Source organism: Lethenteron reissneri, chromosome 2 (genome assembly GCF_015708825.2).
Source record: "Lethenteron reissneri isolate LAM-NWPU_2019-01 chromosome 2, ASM1570882v1, whole genome shotgun sequence".
NCBI lineage: Eukaryota > Metazoa > Chordata > Hyperoartia > Petromyzontiformes > Petromyzontidae > Lethenteron > Lethenteron reissneri.
This window is the reverse complement of record NC_083780.1, coordinates 1,136,204-1,160,978: the sequence shown is the minus strand read 5'-3', so window position 1 is coordinate 1,160,978 and position 24,775 is coordinate 1,136,204. Positions and strand designations below refer to the sequence as shown.

Sequence of the window (24,775 nt, the reverse complement as noted above, 5' to 3'; positions counted from 1 at the left end):
TCGAGATTGAGAAAGACAATTAAAATTCCGTTTATTTAACGGATGATAAATGAGAGGCGGTGAATCTTCATGGGTTGTCTCTGCTGCTTGAATCGAGACTGTGTAAGAGAGGCAGTGAATCTCATTGGGTCCTCTCTACTGGTTAAATAGAGAGTGTTTAAGAGAGGCAGGTACTCTGCTGGTTAAGGAAAGGGCGCGGTTACACCCTATGCTGTGTGTTTGTTTTCACAGATGGCTCTGTTCCCCGATTGCCTAAGGTCCTACCTGGAGCAGCTCATTCCAGAGCGAGGCTGGTGGGATCCCAATGTGTAGGTACCGCACTGAGCTGGGCAGTATGAGTGTGTGTGTGTACCTGTGTGTGCTCACCTGTTTACGTGAGCGTGTGGCTGTGTGTGTGTGAGTGTTCGTGTATGTGTTTATGGGGAGCGGTAGTGTAGTGGTTAGCGAGTTGCGCTATGAACCCGGCGAGCCGAGTTCGATTCCCGCTCACGGCCAACACCAGTGACAATTATCTCAACCGGTCCTGTGCCTCCCCTACATCTCCTCAGCATCCAATGAGTATCTTGTGCGCTGTGTAAAATCATCACTACTCCGGAGACAAAGGCGGTCGGGGGTGGTGCTGGCCACCCACCCTGTTGTGTTTCGTGCCGGCCTTCATAGGTGCTCTTTAATAGCACTTTCCCCAACAGCCTGTTAAGGCTACACGGGGGAGCCGCTATTGGAGTATGGGGGAGTGGAGGAACATTGGGACATGTGGGTGCCTCCCACAATGCCGTGCATGCAGCGTGAGCGTGACGGTGATGTCCTGTGGTTGGTGGTATGGTTGGTTGGTGTGTGGTGGTGTTGTTGGTATGTAATGGTGTGATGCTGTGGTTGGTGTGTGGGAGTGTGGTTGGTTTGTGGAGGTGTGGTTGGTGTGTAGTGGTATGGTTGGTGTGTAGTGGTGTGATTCTGGTTGGTGTGTGGAGGTGTGGTTGGTGTGTGGGGGTGTGGTTGGTGTGTGGGGGTGTGATTCTGGTTGGTGTATGGAGGTGTGATTCTGGTTGGTGTGTGGAGGTGTGATTCTGGTTGGTGTATGGAGGTGTGGTTGGTGTGTGGCGGTGTGGTTGGTGTATGGAGGTGTGGTTGGTGTGTGGCGGTGTGGTTGGTGTGTGGAGGTGTGATTCTGGTTGGTGTGTGGGGGTGTGGTTGGTGTGTGGAGGTGTGATTCTGGTTGGTGTGTGGAGGTGTGATTCTGGTTGGTGTGTGGAGGTGTGATTCTGGTTGGTGTGTGGGGGTGTGGTTGGTGTGTGGAGGTGTGGTTGGTGTGTAGTGGTGTAATTCTGGTTGGTGTGTGGAGGTGTGATTCTGGTTGGTGTGTGGAGGTGTGGTTGGTGTGTGGAGGTGTGATTCTGGTTGGTGTGTGGGGGTGTGGTTGGTGTGTGGAGGTGTGGTTGGTATGTAGTGGTGTAATTCTGGTTGGTGTGTGGAGGTGTGATTCTGGTTGGTGTGTGGCGGTGTGGTTGGTGTGTAGTGGTGTGATTCTGGTTGGGTGTGGAGGTGTGGTTGGTGTGTGGCGGTGTGGTTGGTGTGTAGTGGTGTGATTCTGGTTGGTGTGTGGCGGTGTGGTTGGTGTGTAGTGGTGTAATTCTGGTTGGTGTGTGGAGGTGTGATTCTGGTTGGTGTGTGGGGGTGTGGTTGGTGTGTGGCGGTGTGGTTGGTGTGTAGTGGTGTGATTCTGGTTGGTGTGTGGAGGTGTGATTCTGGTTGGTGTATGGAGGTGTGGTTGGTGTGTAATGGTGTATGTCAGTGTGGTTGGTGTGTAGTGGTGTGACGCTGTGGTTGGTGTGTAGTGGTGTGATTCTGGTTGGCATGTAGTGGTGTGATTCTGGTTGGTGTATGGAGGTGTGGTTGGTGTGTAATGGTGTATGTCAGTGTGGTTGGTGTGTAGTGGTGTGACGCTGTGGTTGGTGTGTGGTGATGTGGTTGGCATGTAGTGGTGTGATTCTGGTTGGTGTGTGGAGGTGTGGTTGGTGTGTGGCGGTGTGACGCTGTGGTTGGTGTGTGGTGGTGTGGTTGGTGTGTAGTGGTGTGACGCTGTGGTTGGTGTGTGGAGGTGTGGTTGGTGTGTGGCGGTGTGGTTGGTGTGTAGTGGTGTGACACTGGTTGGTGTGTGGCAGTGTGATTGGTGTGTGACGCTCTGACGGTGGTTGGTGTGTCATGTTGTAACATGGTTGGTGTGTGACGCTTTCGTTGGTGCGTGGTGGTGTGACGCCAGCGTGTGCAACTTCCTGCTGGAGGAACCGGGCTACCCGCGGGGCCTGGTGCAGGAGCTCGTGCTACTGCCCGAGTCGTCTGTTTTCCTCAGCGAAGAGAAGGAGGTACGTACGTATGTATGTTGTATGTATGTTGTATATATGTTATATGTATGTTGAACTTCTTCTGCACTGTACGTAGCCAACCGTGCTTATCCGAAGTGCGGGGGTAAGGATAAGAAACTAAATACAAAACAAGAGTGTTCCAGACGTCCGCGGAAGCGTATCTGAAAAGCCGCTGCTGTGAGGATGATCGGAGTTCGCGTGACAGTTTATGTTGCTTGACGAGGTTAGTCGCGCTCTCCTCCCACGCTCCCCTCCCGGCTCACTCCTCGGCACACTGTGTGTGCGCACGCTATGCCGTGTGGGCGGGCGATTGGGTGGCGAGTGGTGATGCAGTGGTTAGCGCACCGTGCCACAAACCTGCTAACCTCAGTTCCATTCCTGCTCGGGACCAATAACAGTGGCAAATATATGGATCCTGAGCCTCCTAGGTCGACTCAGCCTTAAATGAGTACCTGGTGAGATGTGAGACAAAGGTGGCCGGGCGTGGTGTTGCCTTGCCGCCCTTCATAGGTGCTCGCTATCAGTACTTGCCCCAACAGCCTGTGGAGGATATTGGAGGATCTTTGTCTTTTGTACGTTGTGTGTGTACACGGGTTGTACGTGCACTATGTGTGTGTGTATACAGGCCGTATATTGTGTGTGTAATATGTACTGTGTGTGTGTACACACAGGCTATGTGCGTGTACTGTGTGTGTACATTGTGTGTACACAGGCTGTGTGAGCGTGCTGCGTATGTGTACTGTGTGTACTACGTGTGTGTACTGTATACATATTGTGTGCATACTACTTGTGCGTACTACGTGTGCGTACTGTGTGCGCACTGCGTGTACTTTGTGTGTTCTGTGTGCGCGTACTGTGTGCGTGTACTACGTGTTTGTTCTGTGTGCGTACTGTATGCGTGTACTACGTGTGTGTACTGTGTGTACTACGTGTGTACTATGTGTGTGTACTGTGTGCGTGTTGTGTGCACACTGTGCGCGTAATATGTGTGTGTTCTGTGTGCGTGCACTGCGTGTGTTACGGTGCGCGTACTGTGTGCGTGTACTACATGTGTGTTCTGTGTGTTGCGTGCATATGCTGTGTGTACTGCGTGTGTGCCGTGCACGTGTACTGCAGTGTGCCGTGCGCGTGTACTGTGTGCGTGCCTACACAGGTTGTGTGCATGTACTGTGTGCGTGTCTACACAGGTTGCGTGCGTGTACTGTGTGCGTGTCTACACAGGTTGCGTGCGTGTACTGTGTGCGTGTCTACACAGGTTGTGTGCGTGTACTGTGTGCGTGTCCGCACAGGTTGTGTGCGTGTACTGTGTGCGTGTCTGCACAGGTTGTGTGCGTGTACTGTGTGCGTGTCCGCACAGGTTGTGTGCGTGTACTGTGTGCGTGTCTACACAGGTTGTGTGCGTGTACTGTGTGCGTGTCCGCACAGGTTGTGTGCGTGTACTGTGTGCGTGTCCGCACAGGTTGTGTGCGTGTACTGTGTGCGTGTCTACACAGGTTGTGTGCGTGCACTGCGCTTGTGCCGTGTGTGTACCGTGCGCGTGTTTACCGTGTGCGTGCGTACGCAGGCGGAGCTGGACTACTTTGACGCGGCGTCGCTGGACAACATGCAGGATGCTGCCTACCAGCTGCAGGCCGTGGAGCTGCTGCGCCATGACTTCCCCGTGCTCATGGTGGTCGACCTGCGCACCACGCTGCGCCGCCTCAAGCACCGCTATGCGCTCACGCGCCTGGTGCGCCGCCCATCAAGCACCCAGCCTGGCACACGTGCACTGCCCACGGGGCACGCACGCGTGCACACCATGCTCACAGCGCTGCCACTGCTGTGTGCCAATGGCAGCTCTTGATGTGTTTTTTGTGTGTACGCGCGTGCACACGTGTGTGTGTGTGCACTAGTGTAGCGATTAGCACGCTGCGCTACGAACCCAGGGACCCCAGTTCAACTCCTGCTCACGGCCACGAAGACCATTGACGATTATCTGAACCGGTCCTGGGGCTCCCCGAGGTCAACTCGGCCTCGAATAAAAACCTGGTGCTTTGTGTAAACATCGCCACTGGGGAGACAGGCGGTCGGGAGTGGTGCTGTCTACCCACCCCCTCGTGTGCCGTGCCGACCATCATAAGGCTACATGGGGGGGCGTCTTTGTCTTTGTGTGTGCAGGTGTTGTCTAAGGCTGTGAAGAGCTGGCTGGACAATGGAGGGAAGTCTCATTCCAGCAGAGGCAAACGGGAGGTCATTCCAGTGTCATTTCACGAAGGTTCGTGTTGAGTGCGAGCATGGGAGTGAGTGTGAGTGGGAACATTATGTTTGAGAGTGTGGACTCGTGTGGATGGGTATCTGTGTGTGTGTGTCTTTGTATCTGCGTTGTGGGGAGCAGTAGTGCAGCGGTTAGCATGCTGTTCCACAAACCCGGCGATCCGAGTTGGATTCCCGCTCACAGCCAACAGCCGTGACGATCATCAACATTGGTCCTGGGCCTCTCCTCGGTGTGGTGTGTAAATATGACCACTAGGGAGACAAAGGCGGCCGGGCGTGGTGTTGGCAACCCCCACCCCCTTGTGTATTGTGTCTTGCCAGGCACATTATCTTGCCAGGCATGCTGAGGAGAAGCTTACGAAGCCCCAATGTGGTTTTGGGCAGTCCTGCACAAATGCCATATTTTCTGTCTGTCTGCTGTAGTAGAGGTGTAGGAAATTCCAGCAGGACCTATATCTCTGCTTTAGTGACCTGGTCAAGTCAAGGCCTATGAGTCGGAGCCATCCCCTGTTCACCTTGGGGTGCGACAGGGATGTCCTCTGGCTCCCACATTATTTAACATATTTTTCGACCACGTAGTTTGTGAAGCCTTCTATGACTCTACTGGAGGAATCTCCATCTGGTACAGATACAATGGGAGGCTGATCGATGCCCAGGTGGAGTCAAGCGTAAGCTCCCTATTGGTCAACCATGCTGATGATCTGGTGATTGCTGCTCACTCAGAGGAGGAGTTGAAGACGCGGCTGCAGAACCTGGAGCGTGCCACTAAGAGGTGGGGCCTTACCATCAGCCCCACCAAAACTAAGCACCTGCCTGGGTATTTTGTGCCATCAAACACTCCACCCCCTCAACTCCCTATTGGTGATGGGGCAGTTGTGGAGAGAGTGGAGAGTTTTCAATACCAGGGCAGTTTGTTCATGACAAGCTCTGGTTTGACAGCAGAGGTCTCGCTCCGAATCAGTCGAGTGGCATTATCTTTTCAACGGCTCCGTGTAACGCAGAGTTTGGTGGGTGTCACACGTGTGTCAGAGGTGCTCCACACAAAGCTTTGGGTCTTCTCAGCCACGGTCATGCCCCCCTTCTCTATGCTTAAGAAACGTGAACCCCCCTAATGGGATATCTTCGCCAGTTCGAAACATATTAGCTGGTCTGCCTACGATCCATCCTGGGTTTAACCAGGCTGGATTGTGTGAGGAGCTCACCAATCCTTGAAAGATCTGGACAAAGTCTCATCGGTGAACTCCTCCGGCAGGCAAGGCTGTGTTCGCTGGGTTATGTAGCCCGCATGGCCAACCACCACATGCCTAAACAGCTATTGTTCGGCCGGATAGAGGAGGCTAAACGGCGTGGCATGTGCTAGAGAAGAGATGGAGTGATGTGGTACAAGAGGATGTGGAGCTGAGTGAACTTCCCAATGACTGGTAACCAACGGTGTCAAGTTCGGCCTCTGGAGGACGCTCGTGACTGGGCAGTTGGAGGCAGTCGCCCTTCAGCAACAACGAAGGGCAGAGGAGCGATGCTCACAACAACGAGCAGGGCGCCGGTTGGCTAAAACACAGCAAATAAGCACAATTGGGGGCACAGGTGGTGTATTGGCCAGTCATCTCAATAAACCTATGGCACCTGGGTCTGTCCCGTGACCTCCTGCCAGCGGGCGTTTGATGCTTCACGTGTCCTTAACGTACACATCGCCTGGGAAAAGCGCCGTGGTAACGTTACCGCCACTTAGTGGTGAATGGAGGTTGTTTTATCTCTGTGTGTCTGTGCGTGTATGTGTGTATCTCTCTGTGTGTGTATGTATCTTCGTGTATCTCTGTGTCTCCATGCATGTGTGTGTATCTCTGTGTGTGTATGTATCTTTGTCTATCTGTGTGTCTCTGTGTGTGTATGTGTGCGCCTGTGTGTGTGTATTTCTCTGTGTGTGTATGTATCTTTGTGTATCGCTGTGTGTCTCCGTGCATGTATGTGTATCTGTGTGTATGTGTATCTCTCTGTGTGTGTATGTATCTTCGTGTATCTCTGTGTGTCTCCATGCGTGTATGTGTATCTCTGTGTGTGTGTGTATCTCTTGTGTGTCTCCGTGCATGTGTGTGCTGACGTGTGCGTCTGTCTCTGTGTGACCCAGGCTCACTGCAGCTGGCGGTGAATCTGCGCATACTGGAGCGCCGTCGCCGCTCGGAGGGATCCGCGAGCCACGTGCAGGAGCCCTTGCACCCCGAGCTGCTCAAGGAGCTCCAGTTTTTTGAGGCTAAGATGCGCCAGCAGAACGAGGTGATGGTGCTGATGGTGCTGATGGTTCTGATGGTGGTAATGAAGCTGATGTTGGCTGTGGTGCTGAAAGTGGCAGTGGTGCTGGTAGTGATAGTGAAGGTGGTGCCGGTTATGGTGGTGATGGGGATGTTGTTGATGGTGGTAATATGATAGTACTGTGCCGCTAGCACTCGTGGTGATTGATGGTGGTGGTAGTGGTGATGTTGCTGATGGTGGCAGTGACGATGATTGTGGTGGCACGCTAGTGATGGTCGTGTTGCTGGAGATGTTGACGCTGGTGGCGGTGATGCTGGTGATATTAGTGATTGTATGGTAGTCCTGTGCTGCTACCACACATCATGATTGATGGTAGTGGTAGTCGTGATGTTGGCAGTGACGATGATGGTGGTGGGGCGCTAGTGATGGTAGCGATGCTCGTCATTATGCATCTGGTGGCAGTGATGGTGGTGATGATGGTGATGTTATGATAGTCTTGTGCTGCTGGAACTAGTGGCGATTGATGGTGATGGCATTGATGTTGACGATGGTATAAATGGCCTGTGCTGCTGGAACTAGTGGCGATTGATGGTGATGGCATTGATGTTGACGATGGTATAAATGGCCTGTGCTGCTGGAACTTGTGGCGATTGATGGTCATGACAGTGCAGGTGGTGATATTGGCGATGTTATGACAGTCCTGTGCCGCGAGCACTTGTGGTGATTGATAGTGGCAGTGACGATGATGATGGTGGTGATTGTGGCGCTGGTGATGGTGTCGTGATGCTTGTGATGGTGAAGCTGGTGCCGGTTATGATGGTGATGTCAGTGATGATAGTCCTGTGATCACCATCAATCACCGCTCGTGGCGATTGATGGTGATGGCGGTGCTGCCACCACCATCGCCACCATTGCCGCCATTCGGCCTTACAACGAGCGCCTAGCGCGGCAGTGTGCGACACAGCGGACTCCGCCGGGGAGACTAAAGCTCGGTCAGGGGAGGCGTGGTCCTGGCCATACCGCGCCGGCTCGTACGGTATTCCGCTGACTCCAAGGGGGCGCTACTTCTTTGTGTGTGTGTGTGGGCAGCACGCAGACCTGCAGCTGGCGATGCGCGTCAACGAGCAGCAGTACAAGGAGGAGCAGCAGGCCATCGAGTGCGGCTGCTGCTTCGCGGCGGTGCCTTTTGAGGAGATGACCCAGTGCCTAGACGGACATCTCTTCTGCAAGGACTGCCTCGTCCGATACGCACAGGAGGCCGTCTACGGGCAGGCCGGGGTGAGAGCACGGAGACTGCGCAGACGCGGTGCCTCTGCGTGTCCGTTCGTGTCCGTTGCGTGTCCTCGTGATCCCCGTGTGATCCGGTCTGTCCTTGTGAGTCCCCACATTTCCCTGTGTCTCTCCGTGTCTTACCATGTATCTCCCTGTGTCTAACTCACCATGTTTCCCTGTGCCCACCCCATGTCTCACCGTGTGTCCCTATATCTCCCTATGTCTCGCTCACCGTGTCTCCCTATATCTTGCCGTCCCTTCCCTGTGTCTCCCGGTGTCTCACTCATTTTGCTCCCCCGTGTCTCCCTGTGTCTCACTCCCCGTGTCTAACTGGCCATGTCTCCTTGTGTCCCCCCATGTCTCCTCGTGTCTCCACACTTGTGTAGGCCCAGCTGCAGTGCATGGTGTCCGGCTGTGAGGAGGGCTTCCCGCAAAGCGAGCTGCAGAAGACGCTATCCCAGAAGATTCTGCTCAAGCTGAGCGAGCGCCAGGCCGAGCAGGACGTGAGCTCCGCACTCCGTGATGAGCTGCTCCGGTGAGACCTCACCCGCCCGCACGCTCGCTCACCCCCCTGCCTGCTCACCTGCCCACTCGCCCGCTGTCTCGCTGGCTCGCCCGCTCGCTCACCGGCTCGTCTGCTCCCTTACCGGTTCACCCTCTCGCTCACCGGCTCGCCTGCTCTATCACCGACTCGCTCGCTCGCTCACCAGCTCTCCTGCTCGCTCGCTTATTTCACCCTCTCTCAGTGGTTACCTACTCTCTCACCCGCTGGCTCACCCATGTGCTCACTTGTTGACTCGCCCACTCTCGCCCCCTGGCTCACCCACCCGCCCGCTCACTTACTTCCTCACTCCCCCACCCACCCACTTTCTCGCCTGCTATCCGTGTGTGCTAGGTGTCCGTTCTGTGACTTTGCGGCGATGTTGGAACAGAACTCCATCGTGTTCGTGTGTCCCAACCCTCGCTGCAAGAAGGTGATGCACGCACACACACGCTTACACACACGCGCATAAGAATACATGCATACACACACACGCACAGGCATACATGCATACACACGCACACGCACACGCACACACACACGCACACACATACACGCACACATACAAATGCACACGCACACACTCATAAACACACGTACATGGGGTTGCGGTGGCGGTAGATATTGTGGTGGTATTGACTGGTGGTGGTGGTAACCGTGGTGGTGATAGTGGTGAGCATGATAATGGTGGTGGTGAAGGTGGTGAGCCTAGCGGTGAGTAGTGCCATGGGGGGAGGGCAAATTTTGGTTGGCCATTCCCCTCAAGGCGTTTGTAGCCACCACAGCAGCCAAAGGGGACTGGACGGCTGCGAGGGGCTGGTAACTCCTCCAAAAACTGCAAAAAGCCACTGCGGGTGGCTATGTGGAATGTTCGAAAGCTCACTGCGGAGGTGAGGCTGCCACTCCTCTGTCGGGAGCTGGACCGGTACCGCCTGGATCTCTGTGGTATTCAGGAGGTCCGGTGGACCGGCTCTGGCTCCTGCCACCATGAGAGGTGGACAGTCCTCTACTCGGGGCAGGAGACTGCCGAACAACAGGGAGTGGCTCTTCTTCTCAAAAATAGAATGAAGGGGGTGTGAGACCGTTGCGGTGTGGTGTGGGAAGCTGTAAGCCCCAGGCTACTTTCGACTCGCCTTCCCATCAACCAGAGGCGAGGAGTGGTGGTTGTGGTAACTTATGCCCCCACCGAAGATGAACCTCACTGGAGGGATGCAGGCACGGCCGATGAGTCAGATGCCTTCTATGACCTGTCATAGATGCTAGCTAAATTGGCCGCTCGGGATAGAGTCATCTTGTTGGGTGACTTGAATGCCCGAGTTGGTTATGATGCTGGCACCTGGTCTGGAGTGATTAGAAGGCATGGGCCAGATCAGCTCAATAACAGCGGTAGGATGCTGCTAGATTTTTGTGCAGCCCATGGGCTTGTAATTACCAATACGCTGTTCCGGCATCGGCACATGCACACAACCTCATGGATGCACGCCGGGTCAAAGCAAGAACATCTGCTCGACTACATCGTGACAGAACAGCGGATGCGGGCCCATGTCCTTGACACCAGGACCTACCGTGGAGCTGATCTGCACACTGACCATCGACTTGTCATCTGTAAGATGCGCCTGTCGTTCTTCCACTCCGATGGTGAGTGTACACCCAGGACCCCATTCAAACCCAATGTACCCTGGTCTCAGCTCGCTGATGAAAGTTGCACGCGAGAATTTATTCATCGCTTGCGGCTGGGGTTGGCATCGTCCCCCACTCCTGATGTCGAGGGGAAATGGGTGAGGTTTCGGACTGTGTTTCATGCAGCTGCAATGGTTGCGTTGGGTGCACGGTCCAGACCTCCCCAGAGACCCTGGCTGACAGGAGGTGTTCAGGCTGCCTTAGAAAAAGCGACAGGCCCACTCTCATCGTCTCCAGCATCCCACGTCAGAGAATGAGGAGGCTTACCCGGAGTCTTTGCTCGGAGGTTCAGATAGCCGTGAGGTGCTGGATGGGTGGTGGTCGCGGGTTGCTGAGGAGATCTGCCTCAGTGGCCCGCGATTACAAATCGCTCAGCGCCACACCTATTACCATCATTAGGGGAAAAAACGGTGATCCAATCTCTGACCCCCATGAACAGGTTGGCAGATTTGCTGAGCATTTCTGTAAGGTCCTTGGGGAGGGGAAATCCCTCAGCCTGGAAAACATTGTGGGACAAAGTGGGGGGATGACCCTGCTGAGGCTGCAGTGCCTCAAATATTGGAAGAAGAAGTCACCCTCTGCGAGTGGCTGGCTGAGGTGCCATCTGTAAAAGAAGTATTGAAGGTGATCCAGAGTCTGAGACCAGGAAAGGCACCGGGCAGAGATGATCTCCCAAGTGAATGCTGAGGGAGGGTGGTGTTTGTGCACAGACTGCCCTACAAGACATCATAATAACAGTCTGGACCACTGGACGGGTTCCACAGGATTGGAAGGATGCCCTGGTGGTCCCCTCTTTAAGAAGGAGGACCGCACACACTGTAACAACTACAGGGGCATCTCACTCCTCAATGTGCCGGGAAATGTCCTGGCAAGGATTATTCAACATTGCCTTGCCAGGCACGCTGAGGAGAGGCTTGCGGAGCCCCAATATGGTTTCAGGAAAGGGCGATCCTGTACAGATGCCATATTTTCTGTCCGTCTGCTACAGCAGAGATGTAGGGAATTCCAACAAGACCTACATCTCTGCTTTATTGACCTGGTCAAGGCCTATGATACCATCAGTAGGCCTGGGCTTTGGGTTGTTCTTCGTGCTTTTGGAGTCACTGACTCTTTACTCACAATCATTAAGGACCTTCATGATGGTGAGCGGGCCCGGATAAAACTACCGGGCCGGGAGTTGGAGCCATAGCCTGTTCACCTTGGGGTGTGACAAGGCTGTCCTCTGGCTCCCACATTATTTAATATCTATTTAGACCACATAGTTTGCGAAGCCTTCGATGGTTGTACCAGTGAAATTTCCATCTCGTACAGATACAATGGAAAGCTGAACGATGCGCGGGTGCGGTCAAGAAATAGCTCCCTATTGGTCAACCATGTTATGTATGCCGATAATCTGGTAATAGCTGCTCACTCAGAGGAGAAGTTGGAGGCACTGCTGTTGAACCTGGAGCGTGCCACTAAGAGGTGGGGCCTTACCATCAGCCCCTCCAAAACTAAGCACCTGCCTGGGTATTTTATACCAGCAGACACTCCACCCCCACAACTCCCAATTGGTGATGCGGCAGTTGTGGAAAGAGTGGAGAGTTTTCCATACCTGGGCAGCAGAGGTCTCACTGCAAATTAGTCGTGCGGCATTATCTTTTCATCGGTTACGTAACGCTGTGTGAAAGCTTCCTTGTCCGTCGCTCCGCACGAAGCTTCGGGTCTTCTCGGTCACAGTCATTCCCTCCCTTCTCTACGCTTGCGAAACGTGGACCCCCCTGGTGGAACATCTTCGCCGGTTAGAAACATTTAGGCTGGCCTGCCTACGATCAATCCTGGGTTTAACCAGGCTGGATTGTGTGAGGAGCTCACAAATCCTCGAATGATCTGGACAAAGTTCCATCAGTGAGCACCTCCGGCAGCCAAGGCTGCGTTGGCTGTGCCATGTAGCCCGCCTGCCCAATCACCGCATGCCAAAACAGCTTTTGTTCGGCTGGATCGAAGGGGCTAAACGGGCGCGGCACGGGCTAGAGAAGAGATGGAGTGACGTGGCACAGGAGGATGTGGTCCTGAGTGGACATACCGATGACTGGTACCAGCGGTGTCAAGATCGGCCTCTGGAGAAGGCTCGTGAAGGATGCTACTGGGTAGTTGGAGGCAGTCGCCCTCCAACAACAGAAGGCGGAGGAGCGACGCTCACTACAATGAGCAGAGCGCCGGGTGGCTAAAGCACAGCAAGTTGGCACAGTAGGGGGCACAGGTGGTGCATCAGCCAGTCATCTCGGTCATCTCAGTCAGTCGACCCGTAGCACCTGGGTCTTCCCCGTGACCTCCTGCCAGCGGGCGTTCGACACTTCACGTGGCCTCAAGGTGCACATTGCCTGGCACAAGCGTCATGGTGACGTCACCGCCACTTAGTGGCGAACGGCGGTTGTTGTTGTTGTGTGTGTGACACTATTCCCTGCGTGTGTGTCACAGTCTTCTTGCAGGAAGTGCCGTGAGGACTGGAAGGATCATGCTGGGCTCACTTGCGAGGAGGTGGAGTCTCAGTCTCAAGTCAAGTTCCGCATTAGCATGTAGGTGTGGGTGGTGAGTGTGCGTGGTGAGGGTGGTGTGCTGTAGTCTTATCAGTGTAGTGCTTGGAAATGTGGTGCGGTTGCCTGTGATGTGGTCGACCGCTGCGGTTTCCCTCCCGCCTGCCCCGCAGGGAGGAGCGCATGTCGGCGGCGCGCATCAGGAAGTGTCCGCGCTGCGGCACGGCGCTGCTCAAGTCTGAGGGCTGCAACAAGCTGAGCTGCCGCTGCGGGGGCACCATGTGCAACGTGTGTCGCACGCCCAACATCGGCTACGACCACTTCTGCCAGCATCCGCTCATCCCCGGGCAGCCCTGCCCACATTGCACCGCCTGCCTGCTCTGGGTAGACCCCGAGGTGTGTGTCACTTGTGTGTTTGTGTGTCACTGTGTGTTACTGTGTGTGTCACTGTGTGTCACTGTGCTGAGGGGAAATGGGCGAGGTTTAGGACTGTGGCTGATGCAGCTGCAATGGCTGCGGTATGGTACACGGTCCAAACCTTCCTGGAGACCCTGGCTGACGGAGGAAGTGTTCTGACTGGCTGAGAAAAAGCGACAGGCCCACTCGCACGGTCTCATGCATCACACATCGAAGATGAGGACGCTGAACGCAGCCTTTGCTCGGAGGCCGGAGAGCCGTGCGGCGCTGCCAGGATGGGTGGTGGTCACGGGTTGCTGAGGAGATGGAGTCTCTCTCAGTGGCCCACAATCACAAATAGTTATTTAACTCCATTAAGAAAGTAGCTTGCAGCGCCACACCTATCACTATCATTAGGGGAAAGAAAGGGGATTCGATTTCCAACCCCTAGGAACAGGTTTGCAGATTTGTTGAGCATTACTGTGAGGTCTTGGGGGAGGGGAAATCCCTCGGCCTCGAAAACATAAAGAAAAGTCCGGATGACCCTGCTGAGGTGATGGTGCCTCAAATTTTGGAATAAATAGTCACCCCCTGTGAGTGGCTGGCTGAAGTGCCATCTGTTGAGGAAGTACGGAAGGCGATCCAAAGTCTGAAACCAGGAAAAGCGCTAGGCAGAGATGATCTCCCAAGTGAAATGCTGAGGGAGGGTGATTTTTGTGTGCAGACTGCCCTATATGACATCATAATAACAGTCTGGACCACTGGACGGATTCCATAGTTTTGGAATGATGCTCTGGTGGTCCCCCTCTTTAAGAAGGGGGACCGCAAATACTGTAACAACTGCAGGGGCATCTCCCTCCTCAGTGTGCCGGGAAAGGTCCTGGCAAGGATTATTCAACATCGCCTTGCCAGGCACGCTGATGAGAGGCTTGTGGTTTCAGGCCAGGGCAGTCCTGTACAGATGCCATATTTTCTGTCCATCTGCTACAGCAGAGGTGTAGGAAATTCCAACAGGATATACATCTCTTCTTTATTGACCAGGTCAAGGCCTATGATACCATCGGTAGGCCTGGGCTCTTAGTTGTTCTTTATGCTTTCCGAGTCCCAGGCTCTCTGCCCACAATCATTAAGGACCTTCATGGTGGTGGGCAGGCCCGGGTAAAACTATGTTGCCGGAGAGTCGGAGCCATTCCCTGTTCACCTTGGGGTGCGACAGGGATGTCCTCTGGCTCACACATTAAAAAAAAATGTTACCACATCGATTGTGAAGCCTTCTATGGCTGTACCGGAGGAATCTCCATCTGGTACAGATACAATGGGAGGCTGATCGATGCCCGGGTGCAGTCAAGCGTATTGGTCAACCATGCTGATGATCTGGTGATTGCTGCTCACTCAGAGGAGGAGTTGGAGGCGCGGCTGCAGAATCTGGAGCGTGCCTCTAAGAGCCTTACCATCAGCCCCACCAAAACTAAACACCTGCCTGGGTATTTTGTGCCATCAAACACTCCACCCCCTCAACTCCCCATTTGTGATGGGGCAGTTGTGGAGAGAGTGGAGAGTTTTCCATACCTGGGCAGTGTGTTCATGATAAGCTCTGGTATGAAAGCAGAGGTCTCACTCTGAATCAGTCGAGCACCATTATCTTTTCATCAGCTGCGTAAACTGTTTGGAAGCTACCTGGCCTGTCGCTCCACACGAAGCTTCAGGTCTTCTTGGCCACAATCATGGCCCCCTTCTCTACGCTTGCGAAACGTGGACCCCCCCAATAGAACATCTTCGCAGGTTAGAAACATTTAGGCTGGCCGGCCTACAATCCATCCTGGATTTAACCAGGCTGGATTGTGTGAGGAGCTCACAAATCCTTGAAAGTTCTGGACAATGTCCCATTGGTGAACTCCTCCGCACTGATAACAATGAGCACTCAGTATGCATGCGAGAGAACACGATGGGACAGAAGATGGCGGCACATGCGTGAGTTGTACAGTACTTCTACACCCCTCCCCCCCCCCCTCAGAGCCGCGTTCAGCTGAGCCGTGTCCAAAACAATAATCGTCACTGGTGTTGGTCGTGAGCGGGAATAGAAGTTAGATCGCCGGGCTCGTAGCGCAGTGCGCTAACCGCTACGCACCCACACACAATGTTTCATACTCGGTTCAGTTGAGTAGTAAAACGACGTATGTGTAGGGACATTTTACATTGAGTTCCTCTCAAGTCAGCGACGTGAGTGTGAAGCAACGTTTATTGGGGACCCCCTGTACCTAGTTGCGGTGTGTAAAAACATTGCCACTAGAGAGACAAAGGCGACCGGAACTGGTGCTGGCTGTTCCGGCCTTCATAGGTGTTCACTCACAGCACTAGCCCCAACAGTCTGTTTAGGCTATATGGGAGATCTTTATCTTTGTCACCCATGGCGCTTGGGTCTGCTCATGACCTGTCAGCAGACGTTCAACACTTCACGTAGCTTTTAAAGTGCACCTGGCCTGGCACAAGCGCCGTGGTGACGTCACTTCCACTTGGTGACCAATGGTGGTTGTTGTATGTCACTGTGTAGGTGTGTCATTGGGGAACGGTAGCGTAGTGGTTAGTGCTGTGCTACGAACCCGACGATCCGAGTTTGATTCTCAATCACGGCCAACACCAGTGACAATTATCTGAACCGGTTCTGGACCTCTCCTAGGTTGACTCAATCTCAAATGAGTACCTGGTGTGCTGTGTAAACATCACCCCCTCATGTGCCGTGGTAGCTACTCGCTAACACCACTCCAACAGCCTGTTAAAGGCTGCACAGGAGATCTTTGTCACTGTGTGTGATGGTGTCACTGCTGTTCCACGCCCTTCACATGTATGAGAGTCTTGTGTGCGTGTCAACCACTGTGTGAGTGTGACACACATTGTGAGTGTGTCACAGTGGTTGTGTGTGTTTAATTCTAGATTTGAAGCTTTCGTGACTGCAAGGATTCATACTCTAGGTTTTTTCAGTAAGTCATGTAGGTAAAAAAAAAAATTACTAAAAGTGATTTATTATTTTATTTTATTTCTATTATTACGTTTAGTAATTTCTAATTTTTTTATTTTATTTTTTTTACCTACGTGACTTTACCGAAAAAACCTAAGAGTATGAATCTCTTGTGTGTGTAACCACGTGCCACTAACCCCTTCTTCCCCTGTGTGCCACCACAGAAGGAGGACGATCAGCTGATTGAGCGCATCCAGACGGAGGCGCACGTGGTGTCCGGCGAGGCTGCAAAGCGGATTGGGCCGCCCCTTGATCCTGACGAGCCAAAACAGCGGCGAGTCGACAATGTGAGGGCAACAACCACATTCCGCAACAGCAACAATCACCGTACATTCACTGTGCAATTTACACACACACACTGTTGCGGTGTGTGTGCGTTAACCGTACAGTCACCGTGCGCCATCAGAGACGTTAGAGATCCCCTGATGTTGCTCGAAAGAGTCGGCCATTGTGTAGCCACCGGCGTCGCTGGTCCACATTAATCTAAACAATGTTTTAATGAATGCGAAAAATTACTCCTTTGGGATCACACAAAACAGCAGCAGCGACAATCATCAGCCCCCTGTTGTAATCTAAACAGGGGAGCCCCATTCACATCCTAACCACAGCCCTAACCCCATACCTCTCTCTCCCTACGCATCTTTCTACAACCCGTGTGTGCTCAACAGCAGCAGCAGCAGCCACGCCACCGACACCACCACCACTTCGGTCATCATCAGCACCATCCACAGCCGCAGCAGCAGCACCGACATCACCACCACCACTTCGGTCATCAGCAGCACCACCAACCCTATCACCACTTTGAACATTATCAGGACCATCCACAGCCGCAGCAGCCGCAGCGGCAGCACCACCTCCCCCTGCCACACCAGCTGCCCTGGATGGCGCAGCCCTGGATGGCTGAGCGAGTTGCCGATCATCATGCGGAGCGCATACAGTACCTGCAGCACCAGCAGCAGCAACAACAGCAGCAGCAGCAGCTGTTGCTGCAACAGCAGCAGCAGCGGATGTTGCTGCAGCAGCATCTGCAGCAGCATCTGCAGCAGCAGCATCAGCAGCGTCAACAGCAGCTGGCCATGAGGGATATGGGTGAGCACGGCCTCATCCCAAGGCCTCCGCCAGACTACAGAGAACAACGCTGATCAATCGGCGGTGATCGTCAATTGTGAACAACGTTGATCAATCGGCGGTGATCGTCAATTGTGAACAACGTTGATCAAATCTGTGTCGATCGCCGACCGATCATAACGACCTGTAACATCACTTTCATTGTCCTTGTTACTGCATAACGACCATGGATGGGAACAAAGAGTCATCACCGCCACGTCATCGTCATGATCACCGCCATCATTACCGAGTAATTGGCAGCATCATCATTGTCTCTGTGATTGTTTTTGAGGAATGATTAATGAGAACCAGTTCTGTAATCGGCTTCATTATTTAGTAGATCTATTGTACCTCGTTAACCCATGATTATGGAAGTGTCGCCATCGTCATCACCATTGATCTTCCATCAGTGGTGGCTATCCACGTGGCCTGTAACCCAGCGCTGTGGAGGCAGCAGAGAGGGCTGGTGGATCACACGGCAGACGCTGCTGTAAAACTCCCTTCCCGTGGGCGTCGAGGAGGTGCGATACCCCTGGCTCTGCCGGGAGAAGGCAGTACAGCAAATCTGGACTCCACCTGTGCCATCTGTATGGGGATAGAGCGTTTCCCCCTCACAAGCGTGGGTTTCTCTGGGTGGTCTGGTTGCCTCGTACGTGTCTATTAATTGCCCGATGGCATGTTAATATATATATGGAGGACTGCAGAGCCTGGGTCATTGCTTGAGCCGGCTCAGCTACCTGGTTGCTTCCACTGCTGCTGCCTTCCCACTTGTCGGTGGTTCCTGCTAGCATGCCGGAGATCATCTTTGCCACTATCGTCATCATCATCTCGATTGTTGTTATCATCTCCATCACTGTTCGTGTCATCGCTACCACCATCGCCATCATCACCGTCACCTTCGTCATGGCCATTATCGTCACCATCATCATCATCACCACCATCCTCATCATCACCATCATCATCATGGCCATTATCATTGCCATACAAAGCTGCCTTTACTAATGGGTGTGTCTGCTGCAGCTCCTGTTGCTGTGTATTTGAGTAAAGTGAATGTGGGAGGACTGATGCCATATCTACACACACCACACTCCCCACGCAACCACACTGACCAACAACCACACGAATCGCACTAACCACCAACAACACATTCATACTACGCGATATACACCAACCACACATCCATACTAACCATGTATGTGTGTACGGTGAAATTATTTCGCACCGTACGTAGCCAACCGTGCTTATTGGAGATGCGGGGAAGGACAAAAAACTAAACACAAAAACCACACCCACGCTATCAACACCACGATACCACACTAACCAAACTATCCGTACCACGCTATACACACCACGATGTACCAGATCACCCACACCACTCACACTACCTGTACCACACCACTCGCATACCTCTACAATTCACACCGCTCACCATACACCACACTTACCACTCCAACATAATTACTATGCAATTCACATCACACAACAGCACACCGTTCACCCCGTAACACACCACAATAACCACACACCACGCACCAAGAACACACGCACATTCGTCAACTACTCGGCTACAATTCCAAGTTCAATTCCAGGCCATAACTCCCATAGCACCCCCCCACCCCTTTCCCCCACCCCCTGTGCCTCCCCTAGGTCGACTCGGCCAAAAATTATTATCGACGCGTTTTGTGGAGGTGGTGTTAGGGTGTAGGGTGCTCAACAGCCCTGCGAGTGAGACAAAGACGGCCGGGCGCATGGTACCGGTCACACCACCAACCCTCCCCTTCCACATGCACCAGCGCCGCCGGCCTTACTAGGTGCTCGCAAACAGCCCCTGCCACGGCCTTCCCTGTGCAGGGGTGCGAGGTGTGGATGCTTCGGGGAAGTCTGCGTGTGTGTGTGGTGTGTTTTTATATCTTGCACTTGGGAGACTTGTTCTTGCTGTTGTTGAAGTAGACTGAAGACTGGAGGGGCCTCGCTGTGTGGGTGTCGAGGGAGACCCTGAGGTCTGGAAGGATCCACTTGTTCCTTGTCATCGTTCTTGATGTAAATTCCAAATAAAATTTTTGCATTGTTGGCATAAGGCGGGCATGCAGAGTGGGACTGGGCTCGCCCCGGAAGCCCACTGCGGTAAAGTGCGGTCGTGGGAATGGCCTTCATCCAGCAGGGAGATTGACCAGGCTGTGAATTAAACTATTGATGACTGTACTGTATATGAAGCATGAGCAGACCCCCCCCCCCACCGTGTTCACATTGCGAAGGGAAGTTCTGCCTCCCAGGGCAGTGTTCTTCACTCATGTTCAGAGCGGGTCCACTTTCGATGATGGGTGGGGGATGTTTTCACTTTTTGTGGATTGTCGGGGGGACCGCATTTAAGGGTGCCGCCAGTGGCCCCCTCGAGGCCTTGCAATGAAGAAGAATGACTTTGGGTGTCGTCAGCAAGAATAGTTCATCATAATCCGTTTTTTTGCGGGGGGGGAGGAGTAGGGGAGAGGCTTAGGCCACAGTGATTTTGGCCAAACTTGTGTCGTGAGGCCCTTCACCGCTGGGCACCCGAACAACAGCCAAACAAACTGGCGTGGCGTGCATTTTAACGTGTATTACGTTTCTGCTCAACTCGCATGGTGGGTTGGAGAGAGACTCTCTTACAGTCGAATCGAGCAGCGATCGGATCACGCGACTTCTCACTTGAGCGTGCGTCAAAGCATCCTGAGGACAAGATCCAGGGATTAAGATTCAGGGCGCCGTGGTGGCAAGATGTTGACTACCTCGCCTGATGTACAGGAGGTCATGGCTTTGATCCCGACCCTGACGCCTGCTGTATATTTGGGAGTTTGCGTGTCTCTCTCCCCGTGGTTGTGGATTTTTCTCCGGATCCTCTGGGTTTCCCTCCACATTTAGAAACATGCGTTTCGAGTATTTGGCTATTGCCATAAATGTCCACGTGATAAGCCACTTCGTTGAGCTGTCATTTGAAGACTTTCCATTTGTTGACGTGGAAAGGCGGAATTGTGAAGGAGAGACATCCACTGGTCCACTTGGTTCACAAGGACGTGAGTTACTGTTGTCTATTGTAGTGTACCACGGGTTGTACTGCTGTAGTGTAGCACGGGTTGTAGTGTAGCACGGGTCCTAGTGTAGCACGGGTCCTAGTGTAGCACGGGTCCTAGTGCAGCACGGGTCCTAGTGCAGCACGGGTCCTCGTGCAGCACGGGTCCTAGTGCAGCACGGGTCCTAGAGCAGCACGGGTCGTAGTGCAGCACGGGTCCTAGTGCAGCACGGATCCTTGTGCAGCACGGGTCCTAGTGCAGCACGGGTCCTAGTGCAGCACGGGTCCTAGTGCAGCACGGGTTCTTTTGACTATTTTTATTTCACCAGGTCAGACTCGCTGAGCTGCGTAGCTCTTTTTCAGAAGCGACCTGGCCAGCATGAATGACGGCTCCACGAAGTGGCTTATCACGTGGACATCTATAGCAATAGCCAAATACTCTAAACGCGTCCCGGTCGCGATTGAAGCCATGACATCTTGTATACCAGGCGAGGTAGTCAACAGCTAGCCACCATGGTTGTAGTGCAGCACGGGTTGTAGTGTGGTGTAGCACGGGCTCTACTATTATAATGTAGTACGGGTTGTACTGTTATAATGCCGCACGGGTTGTAGTGTAGTAGTGCAAGATCTAATGAGACTACGCTGTTTCTGCTGCGGGATACGATGGCCTGTGCCCTGAAATTCTCACGAACATTTCCTCGATTTACGAACTCGCAATTTTCGCTTTTTACGAAATTTTAATTGTGCGCCATAAACATAGACTTTTTGCGTCCGTGTATCTGCGCCTTACTCAGCCCGCGTGGCCGCGTATCTTCTGCCCGGTCTGTATCACGGTTGTTCGCGTGCACACCATAAGGGGTCGGGATCTATTGATTCACTTCAAGTTCCCTTCAATGTGAGCAGTAGGTGTAAATCAACATCGCCGGCTATTATCTCCAGCAAAGGAAATCGTAGGCAAGCTCTGAGCGTGGGTCACGTAGCTGGAACATCGCGAAGAGGCAGGAGAGAGGAATAACTTGATGCACGCTGTCCTCTCGGCTGAGCTGCATCAAGTGATGAAACTTCGCCCCCATCACAACTCTTCGTTCTTGTTTCAGGCCTCGTACGCCAGTAACTCCCGAAAACCCCGCCACCAAAACCCCAACCATCACCCATCGTCTACGCCACAAACTCCCATCGCCCCGCCAAGAATCCTAGCCAGCACCAGGAGGTCGCCAGTAACCTGACACTCGTCATCCCCCCACTCATCTCAACACGCTGAGCTGCCGGTAATAATCATGAGGTTAGTTAAATTAAATGGCGGCTTGCCATTCTTTTCCACCTCCATGTGTCCGCTGCGCTGTCCGAGCTCTCGCCGAGCTTCAAATTTCTGACATTGACGACATTCTAATCTCTCTCGGTACAATGGCCACCCCCACAGCTCCATACTACCTCTCCCACATTGGCATTAGCTGCCCCTCCCATCTCTAAACGTTTGTTGACGAGTTCCCACGGACGCACTTGGAGACGGAGGTAAGTTATGGGCTTTTGCCAAGGGTTTATTCAAAGTTAACAATAACACACAAGGGTAGACAACTCCCAGGGGCTAGGAGTCCTACACAGAGTCCTGGTCCCTGCCGGCTAGCTCCGGTCTCTCGTGTCGGATCGGGAACTCTGCCGACTTCACCGACCGGAGAGAGAAGCACCTCTACGGCTGCCACTGGCTTCTCCCCAGACTCACTACTCCATCCCTCTACCCCTGGTCCCTCATCACCCTTCGTACTCTATCCGTTCCCACGGTGACCCCGCTTTCGTCACGGGGTCTCCCTTAAGTACTCTCGGAGACGTGACGTCATCGCACTAAACGGCACACATGACGTCACGTCCCCATTTTACTTCTCTACACCTTTAAACAGCCTGCCTCCGCAGATTTCCCTTTTTTTCACCTGAAGATGATTGCTTGTGTTGCGATCGAAACGTCGTGATATTGTTATTATTTTTTCTATCTACGTGGCTTCACCGAAAGACCCAAATAATATTAATTATTACAGTCATGGACTGTTAATAACGATGACGTTTTCATGATTGTAAAAGGAGAATATAATTTACATATTATCTTGCGCTATGAGAACGCATCCTTCATTTCACCTTTAAAAAAACGGGATTTTTTTTTGTAAATGAATTTTCGAACGCATCCTATTCGTGAACCGAGGAATGCTGTTCATGGGCATCGATGGCTTGAAAACCTGTACACCATCCATATACAGCACGTGGAAAATCCCGAAAGCATACAGGCCAAAGTCATCGTCATTCTGAAGGACAGAAAGCCGCAAGATTCCAGCTACAGGGCCACGACTCCTCGTGTCCCTCACCTCCCAGCTGACGGACCGTGCCGTGCCTGCCACACTCGCCCCCCCCCCCTCCCCATTATGGACCCCCAACTGCCTCCCGCACGAGCCGGATTCCGAACCGGCCGTAGTAGCTGCTGCTGATGCAAACAAATCGGTGCCTTCACCACCCTCATCGAAGCTGTTGGTGTCCAGCGTCTTCTTTTTCTTCACCTGTAAATGTCATTGTGTGTGTGTGCGGCCCAAACTTGCGAAGGATTTGGCTCGCAAATTATAGACTGTCTGTACTTCCTCAACCGCCTTACTACAGTACAATTAAAAACAACAGTAATAAAGACTACAGAACAATTACTTACATCTTTTTATACCATTGACCATTTACTTATGACTCGTAGCATTCAATACAATACAAAGGCATATCATACAAGTTAAGTATGACCTTCACCTTTGATTACAGTGTGCTGATCCTCAAAGGTGCATTAACAATTGTTTGCATTTTTTCTCTTCATTGGTTTTTTCCCTAACATTATGTACATATAAAACTAATCTTAACAAACTGAGTTGGTAAATAGAAAAGTTCAAATGTTTGCATGTAAATCCATGTGTGTGTACGTCGATGTGTGTGTCAATCGCTATGTGTGTGTGTCAGTCGATGTGTGTGTTTGAGTCGATGTGTGTGTTTGAGTCCATATGTGTGTGTGTCTTTTCGCCCGGGCAACGCCGGGTACTTCCCGCTAGTATGTTATATAGATTTATATAGCGCCTTATGCGAAGGCGCTTTGCAACGATGATAAAATTGTACGTAAGATGTTAGTGGTTGAGATAAATAGCGGGGTTATTAAAAGTTGTGAAGTTATGGTGATGGGAGAACAGACGGGAGTGGTTAAGGAGGGGTTAGGGTAGTGATGGGTGTAGTGATAGAGGTTGGAGTGGTGATAGAGGTTGGAGTGGTGATAGGGGTTGGGTTAATGATAGGGTTGGGGTAGTGAGAGTGGTTGGGGTAGTGATAGGGGTAGGGTAGTGATAGGGGTTGGGGTAGTAATAGGGGTTGGGGTAGTGATAGGGGTTGGGGTAGTGGTAGGGGTTGGGGTAGTGACAGGGGTTGGGTAGTGACAGGGGTTGAGGTAGTTATAGGGGTTGGGGTAGTGATAGGGGTTGGGGTAGTGATAGGGGTTGGGGTAGTGATAGGGGTTGGGGTAGTGATAGGGGTTGGGGTAGTGATAGAGATTGGGGTAGGGACGGGTTGGGGTCGTGATAAGGGTTGGGGTAGTGATCGGGGTGTAATAAAAGACTTCGTCAGGCACTGCTGGTCTCCGTTGCTCTTTTATTTAGTTTCCTTCTCGCACCCCGCTGGTCCTGACAATAGACCAGCATCTCCTCGCGCGCGCCCTGTGCCCGCTCCTCCGTCAGCTCCTCCGCTCCCCCACTCCGCACACCCCTGGCCGACGGTGTGCCGAAGCCCCATCAGCCACGTGGCTGATGGCGCGGCGGCCACCCAACGTGGTCCCGCTTCACTCCAACAACTGACCCCGATCCCTTCCGGGCTCCCACCTATATCCTCTTTACCACGTGACCCTGACTCCTCCCCTCCCGTATCGTCAGATCCGGCCTTCCCATACTGCCCTGATGGCTCTACCTCCATTCACCTCGCTTCCAATTGGACCCGAGGTGAACGGCCCGCCCCCCCACACGCCCCCCATACTGGGCTCCGCCCCCAATACCCCGGGCCGTGTGATTGTGCCAGAGCCCAACAGCGAACCCCGTTTACGCTCGCATTACATGACCCCCCCCCTGATGTAAAAGACCAGCCGTCCCGGCTGAAACAGGATATAATGAGAGCGACGGCAACACATTCAGGAATCACAACCGACACAACGGAGAGCACAAAAACGACGAACACAACGAAAGGGAAGGGATTAGGATCCGGTACGGAACACCGGCCCGCCCTCCGTGCAACAAGCAAGAAAGAATTACGGAATGGAAGGCAATGCACAACAACGGTAACCGACACGCAAGA

General features: G+C 53.0%; 1 protein-coding gene across 6 annotated transcripts in view; it reads left to right on the top strand.

Moving 5' to 3' along the window:
* Positions 1 to 23,685, top strand: part of RNF216 (ring finger protein 216) — a 31,398-nt gene extending 7,713 nt beyond the window's left edge. For 4 of the 6 annotated variants that reach the window (XM_061548468.1, XM_061548475.1, XM_061548493.1 and 1 more), the window contains 12 exons: positions 232 to 308; positions 2,258 to 2,360; positions 3,925 to 4,089; positions 4,518 to 4,614; positions 6,739 to 6,884; positions 7,950 to 8,138; positions 8,519 to 8,667; positions 9,028 to 9,106; positions 12,814 to 12,911; positions 13,043 to 13,265; positions 16,446 to 16,568; positions 16,950 to 23,685. In XM_061548468.1, the coding sequence (XP_061404452.1) occupies positions 232 to 308; positions 2,258 to 2,360; positions 3,925 to 4,089; positions 4,518 to 4,614; positions 6,739 to 6,884; positions 7,950 to 8,138; positions 8,519 to 8,667; positions 9,028 to 9,106; positions 12,814 to 12,911; positions 13,043 to 13,265; positions 16,446 to 16,568; positions 16,950 to 17,423 (1,923 nt within the window). In that variant the 3' untranslated portion in view covers positions 17,424 to 23,685. The remainder of the gene's footprint in view (positions 1 to 231; positions 309 to 2,257; positions 2,361 to 3,924; positions 4,090 to 4,517; positions 4,615 to 6,738; positions 6,885 to 7,949; positions 8,139 to 8,518; positions 8,668 to 9,027; positions 9,107 to 12,813; positions 12,912 to 13,042; positions 13,266 to 16,445; positions 16,569 to 16,949) is intronic. The other 2 variants (XM_061548487.1, XM_061548481.1) reach the window with 2 other exon arrangements.
* The last annotated feature ends 1,090 nt before the right edge of the window (positions 23,686 to 24,775 follow it).